The 12,805-nt window shown below is 40.6% G+C and overlaps 1 protein-coding gene across 7 annotated transcripts in view; it reads right to left on the bottom strand.

Annotated features, from left to right (window-relative positions):
• NTNG1 (netrin G1) overlaps nt 1–12,805 on the bottom strand; it is a 165,695-nt gene that overhangs the window by 146,333 nt on the left and 6,557 nt on the right. For all 7 annotated transcript variants that reach the window (XM_072128613.1, XM_072128614.1, XM_072128615.1 and 4 more), the window contains exon 2: nt 3,372–4,082. In XM_072128613.1, coding sequence (XP_071984714.1) covers nt 3,372–3,602 — 231 coding nt within the window. In that variant the 5' untranslated portion in view covers nt 3,603–4,082. The remainder of the gene's footprint in view (nt 1–3,371; nt 4,083–12,805) is intronic.

Genomic DNA, 12,805 nt, shown 5'->3' with positions numbered 1-12,805 from the left:
ATATGTAGCTCCAGCACACGCTACAGTATATTGATAAGCAGCCCCAGCACACGCCTCTAGTATATAGATATGAAGTGCCAGCAGATGCCTCCAGTATACAGATAGGTAGCTCTAGCACTTGTCCCAATTTCACACATATGTAACCCCATCAAATCCAACCCCCAGTATACAGGTAGCTCCAGCACACTGCCATAAAAAACATAAATAAACTCATTACTGACCTTTGGGGCTCCACTCTTCCCCCAACTCCTCTCCACTCATCGGCCCACACACACTGTTCTGTCATGAAGCAGAGACCCACTGTGTCATATTGTGCGGTGAACAGAGCTCACAGAGCTGGCTCTGCTGCAAAAGAAGGAGGGATAAGAGGATCCACGGGGAGTGTCTGGAAGGTGAGTAATGAGTTTATTTTTTATGTGCAGTGGGGCAGTGGGTGGCTGCCGGTGCCCCTATTTCCTCCACTGGGTGGAGCACGGGGCAATCATACACCCTGCCTGGGGAAAGAAATGGGCCTGTATTCACATTATGTTTTCTGTATACACCAGGCAAGCTACGTTGTATATGCTGAACATATCCATAAACTTATACTGATAGACGGATGCATCCTTTTTGACTACGACTGCACAGTATTATGTCTTATACTCTGTAAAACACAGCAAGCTACATCTTTACATCCTTCCTGATATTTACTCTCATGATGATATTGGTGGCAGGGTCGGCGCCAGCAATGGCCATTTCTGGGCAAGTGTCAGGGCCCAAAGCTGCTGGGGAAGCCCACGTAAGGTGATGTAACTGCTCACATAAGGACAATGACATAACTAGGGAAACATCACAACAGCCATCACTGGCTGCGACCTATGTTCATTCCTCCCTCCCACTCAGAGGGGAAGAGGAGGCAGCTGGTGACATTTCCTCCGCTATGTGCATACAGTAGGAGACATGTGTGCTCTACATTGTAAGGACACATCGGGAATTCACCTGATGTATCCTTGCAATGAAGGGCAAAAATGGTGATGTAAATACAGCCAAAGTGACATGAGAAAGATAAGAAAGCATGTAACAGACCCTCAGCTTAGGCAAGTTATAACTGGTATGAGATTTTAATTAAACAAATATATATATGATAACTAGAACCATTAATAAAATCATATTAAAAGGGTTGACCAACATCCCCTATGCACAGGAAAATGCAGAGCACGGAGATCTAATATCTCCAGTACTTCCATTTACGGTCTGTGTGAGTGTTGGGGATAGCAAAACCTGCAGCTCCACCCATTAGACATAATGGGACCCCAGTTCTTTGATTGCAGGGGGTCTCATTTTTATCATCGGCAGTGGTCTTACTGGTTGGACCTTCCCTGATCAGCTAGTTACCTGTGGATAAAGAGTTGGTACAGCTCCTTTAATATAAAGTTATGATAGAACATTTTTGAATAGTTTATGTGCACACTTACTATATTGCTAGGAATAGTAAGTAAGGCCTCATGCACACTAACATATGCCTGCGGGCATACGTCAGAGCGCGGGAGAGGAGGAGGGGGTGAGCGTTGCTAACCCGTGCCCCTCTCCATAGAAAATTGAAGCCACACAGCCGTCGATACGGCCAACAATAGAACATGCTCTATGGCTCGGAACGGTGAGCACTTGTTATGCTTACTGTACTTAGTCTGGGCGCCGTAGCCATTTATGGGTATGTACGTCCCTCAGATGGTCGTGTGCATGAGGCCTAAGAGTGAGGGTACAGAATAGAGCCAGCCCCCCGGCTACTGTGGCATACAGAGCCTCCCCCATCCAAGGTGGACAAATGCAACAAGATGCTGAAGTAAAACCTACAACATCACACAACTATCGACCACTGTGGGTGGGTAGACGTGTACGAGAAGATTGTGCCAGATGTATTGTATCTCCTTATTTTGATGGGGCCCAATAGTAACATTGAATATAGGACCTTATAATAGCAGCACAGAATGGTTTTCTATAGAGGAAAAGTAGGTTAGAAGTTATAGCGTACATTAAATACAAAATCTACAGCATTACTAAGAGGACTAAACAGTTGTCTCCTCATATTCACTTCCCCATAACTGCTCGCTTAATTAAAAATGTATGTTTCTTCATAAAGACACAGTATCTCCTACAGCTTTGGATTTTGCTTATATAATGGTTTCTCTGACTGCTGCTCACGATGATTAACCCATATAAAGTAAACTCCCGCTATAATTTATTCATAGCCTAATGTATCAGTTTCTAGATATAATACCTTCCTAATCCATTGGTGCATATTTTATATGATGCTTGTTAAAAATTCCAAGGACATATTTTTCCTCTGCAAATGAAAGTAGTTTTTTTCCTTTAAACTTTACTTGTAAATCAATGTTTCTAATAGAAACCATCCAAAATCCACTTTATTAAATACAATCTCACAATTATGTTAGCACTACTGATACATGTATAGAATAGTATATATCAAGAGCTTATGTCACCTCATTAATACTTGCATCCTTTACTAAATAATAATTAGAGAACAAATCAAAATTCAGCAATTCTTCTAGTTTTGCTCCTAAACATATATTAATATATTGACATCGGGGTGTAACCAGTTAGGGGAGTGTCATTCACCTCTGCAGTCAGTCACCTACAAAGGGAACAGTAACACTCCCAATTGTTATTTCACGAAGAGTACCTTAATGATTGTGTGGTTTCTCCTAGAAAATGATAAAATAATGGACAACTGGGTGTTACCATTTGAGATGCTTTCCTACACAGTCCGGCACTGTGCAGTCAGCATAAGTCTATATTGTTTCCGTCAGTTTTTGCAGAATTCACATTGACATATAAATTTCAATGGACCCATGCACATAAAGCATGTTTTTCAGAGATCCATGTGGGCTGAAGAAAACTCAGAGACGTTTTCATGCCCCTGTTTCAGTCTGTGCCTTCCAAGTCTCTGGGAATATTAAAAATATTGATGTCACATAGGTGTCATCCATATCTGGTTCGTATTTGGAAATACGCTATTTCACAAAATGAAGTGACCCTTTAAGGAGTTTGGCCAAGCTATTGAAAAATATGCCAGCCTTCCATTTCTTATAAAGATCCACAAAAAACAGATAACATACCATGTTTTCTGATATAGAGCTCAGAAACGGATTGCACATCCATGAAACAAGGAATAAAAAAAAACATCAACAGACCCATTGCCTGTGGACTGAGGGGAGAAGATGACATTGACAAGGTGATCTTTTGTATCTTCTAGGAGGATTAACACATTACTAATTAAAATACATAAAAGATGGATGATCCATAATTATTAATTCCTCAAAAAATGTTTTTACAGTAGTATATAGTTAAATATTTAGGTAAAAATTTCTTACCATTGCACAGAAGGGCTCCGGAGGATCTCCACAGGTACTGTTTGGAGGATCAAGTCTAATCTTTAGATATTGTGTCATGTCCTTAGATTCTGGTTGACAAGCCATATATTCCCACACTATGCCTTCATCAGATTTCATCTGCGTCTTACACATATCGTAGTGTCCATGCTGCATTGCTATGGAGACTGCCACCCACAGGGTGTTTAGGTTGAGCACCAGGAACAGGTACATACCGGATAATTTTTGCCTTTTCTTGACAATGGTAGTCACTCCAAGATATTAAGCAGTTACAGTTCACAACCAATGAATATATGTGTGTGATTAAGTCCAGGATATGGGTGGAAATCCAACATCCTTTGCCCACCAAGCAATTTCTTTTGGTTATTTCTCCTTGGCCTTATTACATCAAATGGAAGATACGTCAAAGGTCTTCACCGTGATTGGTGGAGAATAAACATTCGTGGAATACAATATTTTAGGTCAATGCTTATGGGGGATTATTGTAGGTTCTTCTATGTTTCTCATGACAGGTGTCTTTCTGGTCTTTTATGTCCACAATTCAGTTCATACAAAAAATGGAATAGGAAGTTTGACATTGCAGACAAGATAAACCAAAGTGCAGCCTTTATCTGAGGTTAGGACTGTGTTGAGATGAGCTTATCTTTGTGCTTGATATGAATCAATCTTCTTCTACCTTTTGGCTTTTCCAACCTAGAAGAAGGGAAACAGAAATATCAGGTTTGAGCTTATTGTCTGAAAAATCAATATTTTTCTGTAAAAGCATGCAGCTTGACATTTGATGGATCTTATCAATGAAGACGTCAGATAATCATTTGATGAGAGGTTCTTGTGGTTTTTTCCATGTTCAAGAATTGAGCCGGGGATTAAAAAACATGTACATCATGCTCGGAAGTCACTATCTCTATCATCTGCCTTATATCAAAAAGCCTAGGCAATTGCATTCATATTCATAGGTCAATAACAATAGAACCCAAATACTGTAGAAAGTTTTCACTACTTTCTTGATCAAGACCGGCCACTTCTTTCAGTTTGTCACATAGAACAGTTGTATAAATCGAAAGGAATAGTTTATGGAGATTTCCCGCCACACAAAGCATATGAGACAAGATCATCTCAATCAATAGAAGTCAATTTAAGAATATTAACAGAGATTAAAAATAAAAAAATAAAAACCATTTTCACTGCATTGAAGGCTGGAAAACTGATTTGAGGTTCACAGACATAGGGACCTGTTGGGGACAAAAATGATGTGTGAAAATATACATTGAATTCTATGAACTGTGTATAGGTCTTTACAAGCATGAACAAAAAAGCACTAATCCTTACAACATTCTAGAAACAAAGAACTTTAAAAATGTATACAAAATAATCTTTGAAGATCTCTTGTTCTTATGATGCGCCCACTTCTGAGTGGGAGACAACTTCCACTTAAATTGGCTTCCATGGAAGAGATGTAGTTTACAGGCAATATCCTTCTTAGTATCTGTAGCTAGTGAGTTAGATATTGTGTAACCTATGTACTGTTTCCTCTAAGTGAACAATAAAGCAATATCAGGGCAAAACACCTTCTAGAAAAATTGTATTGAACCATTTCAAAGTTTGAGTCTCTACCTGTTCTATATGTTTTGCACTGATTTTTAGGTGTACTGTGGATTCTCTGTACTGTATTGCTCTCTACCCATTCTACATATATTCTTGAGTTCTTACCTGTATCATGTTCACGTTATTGCTCTCTATCTGTGCTACATGTACTGTAGTCCCTTCAACCTGTGCTACATGTACTCCATGAACCTGTTCTACATGTACAGTACCATACTTTAGCTACTCTGCATGTACTTACTCCACTCTAGCTTAAATGTACTGTACTCCCTTCTACCTGTGCTACATGTACTGTACTCCCTTTTACCTGTGCTACATGTACTGTACTCTTCCTCTCTGTTCTACATGTCCTTTACTCCTTCTACCTGTTCTACATGTTCTGTATTCCATCTACCTGTTCTACATGTACTGTACTACACTTAAACTACTCTACATGTACTGTACTCCCCTCCATCTATTCTACATGTATTGTACTCCCCTCTAGCTGTGCTACATGTACTGTATTCCTCCCTTCGTATTCTATATGTACTGTAGTCCCATCTACCTGTGCTATGGGTACTGTACTACCCTCTACTGGTTATACATTTACAGTACTCCTCTCTACCTGCTACAGTTACCGTAGTCCCATCTACCTGTGCTATATGTACTGTACTACCCTCAACCTTGAGCTGCATGCACTGTACTCCCCTCCACCTCTGCTACATGTACTGTACTCCCCTCTAACTGTGCGAAATGCACTGTACTCCCCTCCACCTGTTCTACATGTACTGTACTCCCATCCACCTGTTTTACATGTACTTTACTCCCCTCCATCTGTTCTACATGTACTGTACTCCCATCTACCTGTTCTACATGTACTGTACTCCCATCCACTTGTTCTACATGTACTGTATCCCCCTCAACCTTGAGCTACATGCATTGTACTCCCCTCAACCTCTGCTACATGTATTGTACTCCCCTCTACCTGTTCTACGTGTACTGTACTCCCTTTACTTATTTTTCATGTACTGTAATCCCCTCTACCTCTTGTACATGTACTGTACTCCCCTCTACCTGTTCTAGATGTACTGTACTCCCCTCTATCTGTTCTACATGTACTGTACTCCCATCCACCTGTTTTACATGTACTTTACTCCCCTCCACCTGTTCTACATGTACTGTACTCCCATCTACCTGTTCTACATGTACTGTACTCCCCTCCACCTGTTCTACATGTACTGTACTCCCCTCCACCTGTTCTACATGTACTGTACTCCCATCCACCTGTTCTACATGTACTGTACTCCCCTCCACCTGTTCTACATGTACTGTACTCCCATCCACTTGTTCTACATGTACTGTATCCCCCTCAACCTTGAGCTACATGCATTGTACTCCCCTCAACCTCTGCTACATGTACTGTACTCCCCTCTACCTGTTCTACATGTACTGTACTCCCTTTACTTATTTTTCATGTACTGTAATCCCCTCTACCTCTTGTACATGTACTGTACTCCCCTCTACCTGTTCTAGATGTACTGTACTCCCCTCTATCTGTTCTACATGTACTGTACTCCCATCCACCTGTTTTACATGTACTTTACTCCCCTCCACCTGTTCTACATGTACTGTACTCCCATCTACCTGTTCTACATGTACTGTACTCCCCTCCACCTGTTCTACATGTACTGTACTCCCCTCCACCTGTTCTACATGTACTGTACTCCCATCCACCTGTTCTACATGTACTGTACTCCCCTCCACCTGTTCTACATGTACTGTACTCCCATCCACTTGTTCTACATGTACTGTATCCCCCTCAACCTTGAGCTACATGCATTGTACTCCCCTCAACCTCTGCTACATGTACTGTACTCCCCTCTACCTGTTCTACATGTACTGTACTCCCTTTACTTATTTTTCATGTACTGTAATCCCCTCTACCTCTTGTACATGTACTGTACTCCCCTCTACCTGTTCTAGATGTACTGTACTCCCCTCTATCTGTTCTACATGTACTGTGCTCCCTTTACTTTTTCTACATGTACCGTACTCTCCTCTACCTGTGCTACATGTACTGTACTCCCCTCTGCCTCTTCTACATGTATTGGCTGCCCTTTACCTGTGCTACATGTACTGTACTCCCCTCTGCCTCTTCTACATGTACTGGCTTCCCTTTACCTGCGCTACATGTGCTGTACTCCCCTCTACCTGTGCTACATGTACTGTACTACACTCTACCTGTGCTACATGTACTGTACTACACTCTACCTGTGCTACATGTACTGTACTATACTCTACCTGTGCTACATGTGCTGTACTCCCTTTACTTGTTCTTCATGTACTGTAATCCCCTCTACCTCTTCTACATGTACTGTACTCCCCTCTACCTGTTCTAGATGTACTGTACTCCCCTCTATCTGTTCTACATGTACTGTACTCCCTTTACTTTTTCTACATGTACCATACTCTCCTCTACCTGTGCTACATGTACTGTACTCCCCTCTGCCTCTTCTACATGTATTGGCTGCCCTTTACCTGTGCTACATGTACTGTACTCCCCTCTGCCTCTTCTACATGTACTGGCTTTCCTTTACCTGTGCTACATGTACTGTACCCCCCTCTACCTGTGCTACATGTACTGTACTACCCTCTACCTTGTGCTACATGTACTGTACCCCCCTCTACCTGTGCTATATGTACTGTACTCCCTCTACCTGTGCTACATGTGCTGTACTCCCTCTACCTGTGCTACATGTACTGTACTCCCCTCTTCCTGTGCTACATGCACTGGCTTCCCTCTTCCTGTGCTACATGTACTGTATTCCCTCTACTTGTTGTACATGTACTGTACTCCCTCTACCTGTGCTACATGTACTGTACTCCCCTCTTCCTGTGCTACATGTACTGGCTTCCCTCTTCCTGTGCTACATGTACTGTATTCCCTCTACTTGTTGTACATGTACTGTACTCCCCTCTACCTGTGCTACATGTACTGTGCTCCCTCCCCTCTTCCTGTGCTACATTCTATACTGTACTGTATTCCCTATACTTGTTGCACAGTACATATACTATTCTATTCTCTTAGCACAGCTACACAAACTGCACACCTCTCTACATTTTCTACATGGACTGCATCATTCTATATCTGTACTTCCTGAGCAGTATATGGTTTTACTGTTCTCTACCTTTAGCCAGTGCACTACACTGCCCTCTACCTGACATAAATATCATGGGGGAGATTAAACAGAAGTCTCTGAGGTAAAAGTGTTCTTGTTGCCCATGGAAACCAATCAGAGCTCAGTTTTCATTTTATAAATATCTGTGGAAAAATGAAAGTTGAGCTCTGATTGGTTACCATGGTTGCACTTCTGACATATCTCCCCCATTGTAATTGTACTTACTTTTCATCTATACTACATCCAGTATAATGCTGCCTGGTTGTACTAAATATCTGTTCTTTATCTCTACTACACCCATTGGGGCACATTTACAAAGAAAGATGGAAACTTTCACTTAAAGTGCTATTTACGTGTATAATGTTGGGTGCGACTGATTCATTAAGAACGTGCGCCAGAAAGCACGAATCTGTTGCCTACCCGCACTGGCCCAAAAGAGTTCACCAACTTTTTTGTGGTGCACCTTTGACATAGGGTGTGCAACACAATTTTCATGTTAAATACGCACGCTCCCTAATTTATGTTGCATGGAGGCCAGCGCAGCTGCGCCACAAAAGGGTTGCATGCGACACAATAGCAGCGCAGTCACTTCTTAAATACCTGTGCAAGCAGTTTTCTCCTACAAGAACGTGCAAAGCCTGATAGCAGTGCAGCGGACTATAAGGCGCATCAATAAATGCCTGCTAAAATGTCTAGGTTCATATATAAGGTGCACTGGACTACAAGACGCACCTGATTATAAGGATGAATGACCAGCAGGTGGCAGACCTGTGCACAGGTCAAGGCAGCTGTTGTCTGTAGCACTGGGCTATAAGGCGCACCTTTGATTTCTGAGAAAAACAAAGGATTTTTTGTGTGCCTTATAGTCTGAAAAATATGGTAATATATTTTTTGCTGAATGTTTATTTTTGAAAGAAATGATAAATGTAAATTTTGGATAATGTTTACATTACTTTTTGTATTGTCTTCTGAGGATTATTAAATAAGTCCTGAAGGGAATACATAGGGTAAAATCTTGCTGATCTATTCTATGTGGGGCTGACACAGACAGTAGGTGTGTGGTCTAGATACAGGAATTCATCATCTTTCAGTCATCCTGCTCCAGCCAGTTGTCTTACAGACAGTCACACACAAACACTGGGAAGAGGCACTAATTAAAGAAAGTAATTTTTCGATATGTTTAATACATTAATATTGTTTAGTTTAATATATTAATCTAAATATGTAGTGTTGAAATATTGTTTATTTCCTGTCGTCAGAAATACTTATGGTAGATTTGTAAATCTGCTTTTAATTCCTGTTTACAACCTCAGATTTCTCCTCCAGCCTCTACTACACCACGTAGCCCCAGGCTATTCAATAATTTATTACTATACAAGGCTGCCAGTCATTCAATAAAGAAAAATAATCTGACCAGACATGAAAAGTCTGCTTTTCTTAAGTTCTTCAAGGCTTTCTTATGTCAGTTCTTCTTGGTTCACACATTTAGTGTGCAAACACCATTGGGGCCTTGGCATCTGCCCGAATAAAAAGCAGGATAGAATTTTTTTTTGTAACCAGATAAAGGCCCATGACTGCATGGAGTGAATATAAAACCATGTCTCTTATGTATCATTACAAATCCATACATGCTTAATATCTGACTTTGGCTTCCAGCAGATACCATTAAGAAAGTTTTAGAAATGCCTGGCCGTCAGAGCATTGAGAATCCAGCCAGTGGTCATTGATGCATGATTGATGCGCTACTTTTTCATGAATAAAGAGATTTAAGTACTTTCATACACTTGAGTATTTATAATGTAGTGAGAGGATTTATTGCAATAAATACTTCAGTTTCTGCAGAAACTCAATATAAATTACAAGCTTCTCTTCAAAATGAGGTCCTGCAGCAGCTGTGTTCCAGTGTCATCCGCAGTGCCAGGTACAACACCTTTTACAGCAGCTGTATACACAGTATTTATACAGTGTTAGGTCTCCTGAAACAGTGGCAGACAAGAGCCACTATACAATGTTAGCCGAGGTGCCAACAAAATATAAATACTTATAAAATCACCATTTATAGTTATACAGAAGTGAATCCCAGAGCAATAGGCATTAAGAGCTTCCCACCTTGACTCCAGGGTTAAACTCCACCACCTCCACCGGTGATGATGTCACCGCACTGGACCATGAAAGAAACAAAAACTAGAAGGTCTACGCTGTTTGACAACATACTGGTAGTGGTTTATTAGGCGAATTAGACCAACAGGTTTCCTTTAAGGTGAACCTCATGTTCACAAGTCACTTTACAGTGGACTTTTTTGGGCACTATTAGGAAGAGATTTGTTGACATCTCATTTGGTTTGTAGTTCCCTCACCTTAAGATAGGTTATCTCCAGGTATACTTATTGCAGATAATCCCCTGGGAAATATGCCCCATTGTAGAAGATAAGATGTTTAAGGCCCATATTTATACTTACAGGAGACACACCGGATGTGTGACTTTTTTATGTGTGGTAATTAAATATGGCCACCATTGTGAGTCGTTTGGGATGCGCCGCGAAAAGCATTAAATGCTAAATTAGATCTGAGCCGACTTGCAATTAATAAACGAAAATTGGTCTCATTCACAGCACCCACTTCAGAGTCTAAACAGATTCTCTGTGCAGAATAATGAAACTTAAATTAGCTAAAAGGTTCATTTTCTGCGAGACAGAGAAATTAATTCAATCAGGCGTCGGTCCAAAGGAAATTGGCAATTTGCACTGATTGTCCTTAGCAAAATCACTAGAAAATTTGCTCAGAATAACTGTTTTCAGTCATTTTACAAGCAAAGTACATCAATCTGTTATATCTGGAGTTGACAGAGCCAATGTCATCACTCCCACATGCCTAAAGCCAGAAAGGTACTGATATTAGTGGTGTAATTTCTAGAAGGTGGAGCGTGTGAACTTCATCAACGTGTTTAGAGTCTTAATCGTAAAAACCAACCGGAACAATGAAAAAAAAATGTTACACTTACAATTATCAGTGAAATATGCCATAAAAAGGACATACTGTATGAAAGAAATTTCTGCTTACTGACACTACTGATATTGGGTGGATGGCCAAACATCTAGTGAGTAAGTTCTCTTTCACATTGGCGTCGTTTGTCACGTCCGTGGTTCAGTGATTTCTACGGATGCCTTACAAAAGCCATTGATTTCTCGGGGTGCTTTCACATTTACTTATATTTTCACTGATCTGTTGTCCGTGGAAAAAATTATAAAACATGTCCTATTTTCTCATGGATGCCAAACATGGAAGGCAATAAAAGTCTACACGTATGCAAAAAAAAAAAACTGATAAAATATCTGTTTTTTTCACGAATGAGGCTGAAAAACCAGGTGTGATGTTTTTGAAACAATGGTAAACCTTTCGTTTTTTTGGCGGACACAGAGACAAAATGGAAGCAAAACGGAGACACAGTAGAGGGGAAAAAAGGCAATGGATGCGCAACTGAAGCTGAGTAACAACACCAATGTGAAAGAAAACCTCAGGAAGTGTTCCTGAAAGAACAATAAAGAACTTTAAATTCTGTTCTCCTGTCCTGTTCAGGCTCCCTACTAATCTGAATAGAAGTAAACTTCAGGGAAAGTCTCATACACCAGAAGACGCAACATTTCCATATAATAAAACATGCCCAAAAAAAGAGAAATAACAGCCAACCTCATCTCCCGGGTGAATGTACACAAAATGACATTCTTTGAATCCCAATTATGAATTTCAGAATGGAATGTTATTTTGACTAATTTTGTCAAACTTATAGTAAAGGTATTTTTACCTCACCCCAAGGCATGGCATTGTTGATCGATGCTCAATTGATACAATTATATTAGACCCATTTCCTCCTACTCCACCAGAGTACACAGAGTACCCATGGCTGCAGGTATGAAGATAGTGGAATATGCCACTGCCAATTCCATAAACCCAGTCTTTCTCTTCTGCAACCATCCCTGTGCTCAGGTGTGATGTTGCGGTAGGGACAGTAGTACACCCTTTTTTCTTAAAAATGATGTAGTGATAGTATTGTCTCCCTTTCATTCATACATTCATAGAGCACCCAGCAATGAAAACTGGGATTTTAATATCCTCTAATGACAACCATTGCCATATTCAGGGTCTGAAAGAATTTTTTTCCCTACTATGGGTAAATTGACATCAGCCTTGTAAGGTTTTTTTTGCCTTCCAGTAGAAGGATTATAGGGACCGACGTCTCTTTTTACCTTATGTACTATGATAATATGATAGCCATACTCACAAAAGCTGTCACCCCTCCCCACACCCTAAATCATAGCATAACAACTCGGGTTCCTATGGATTATTACATCCTACCCCGCGGTCTGCTATTGCGCTACCTCTGTCAGTTTTTACTGAAGTCCTCGCATTCCATTTGTGTCACAGACTTGCAGAAAACAAATTCAGTAAATGCTGAATCTATAACTTCAGTCTAAGCAGGTCTCCTGGAATAGTTTTATGATTTTACAATGAATTATGTCCTTGAATTGGTAGCACACAGTAAAACACACAATGGCGTCTTTTCGATCGGGATCTTGTGTGTTTTTAATACTGCGGATAACATTCTAAATGAAAAGGCTTTTTTTGCTCTACCACTAGTACCAGGCACACGTGTGATAT

This window comes from Engystomops pustulosus, chromosome 10, assembly GCF_040894005.1.
Source record: "Engystomops pustulosus chromosome 10, aEngPut4.maternal, whole genome shotgun sequence".
Taxonomy (NCBI): domain Eukaryota; kingdom Metazoa; phylum Chordata; class Amphibia; order Anura; family Leptodactylidae; genus Engystomops; species Engystomops pustulosus.
The sequence above is the reverse complement of the archived record's forward strand: the minus strand, read 5'-3'. Positions and strand labels throughout refer to the sequence as shown.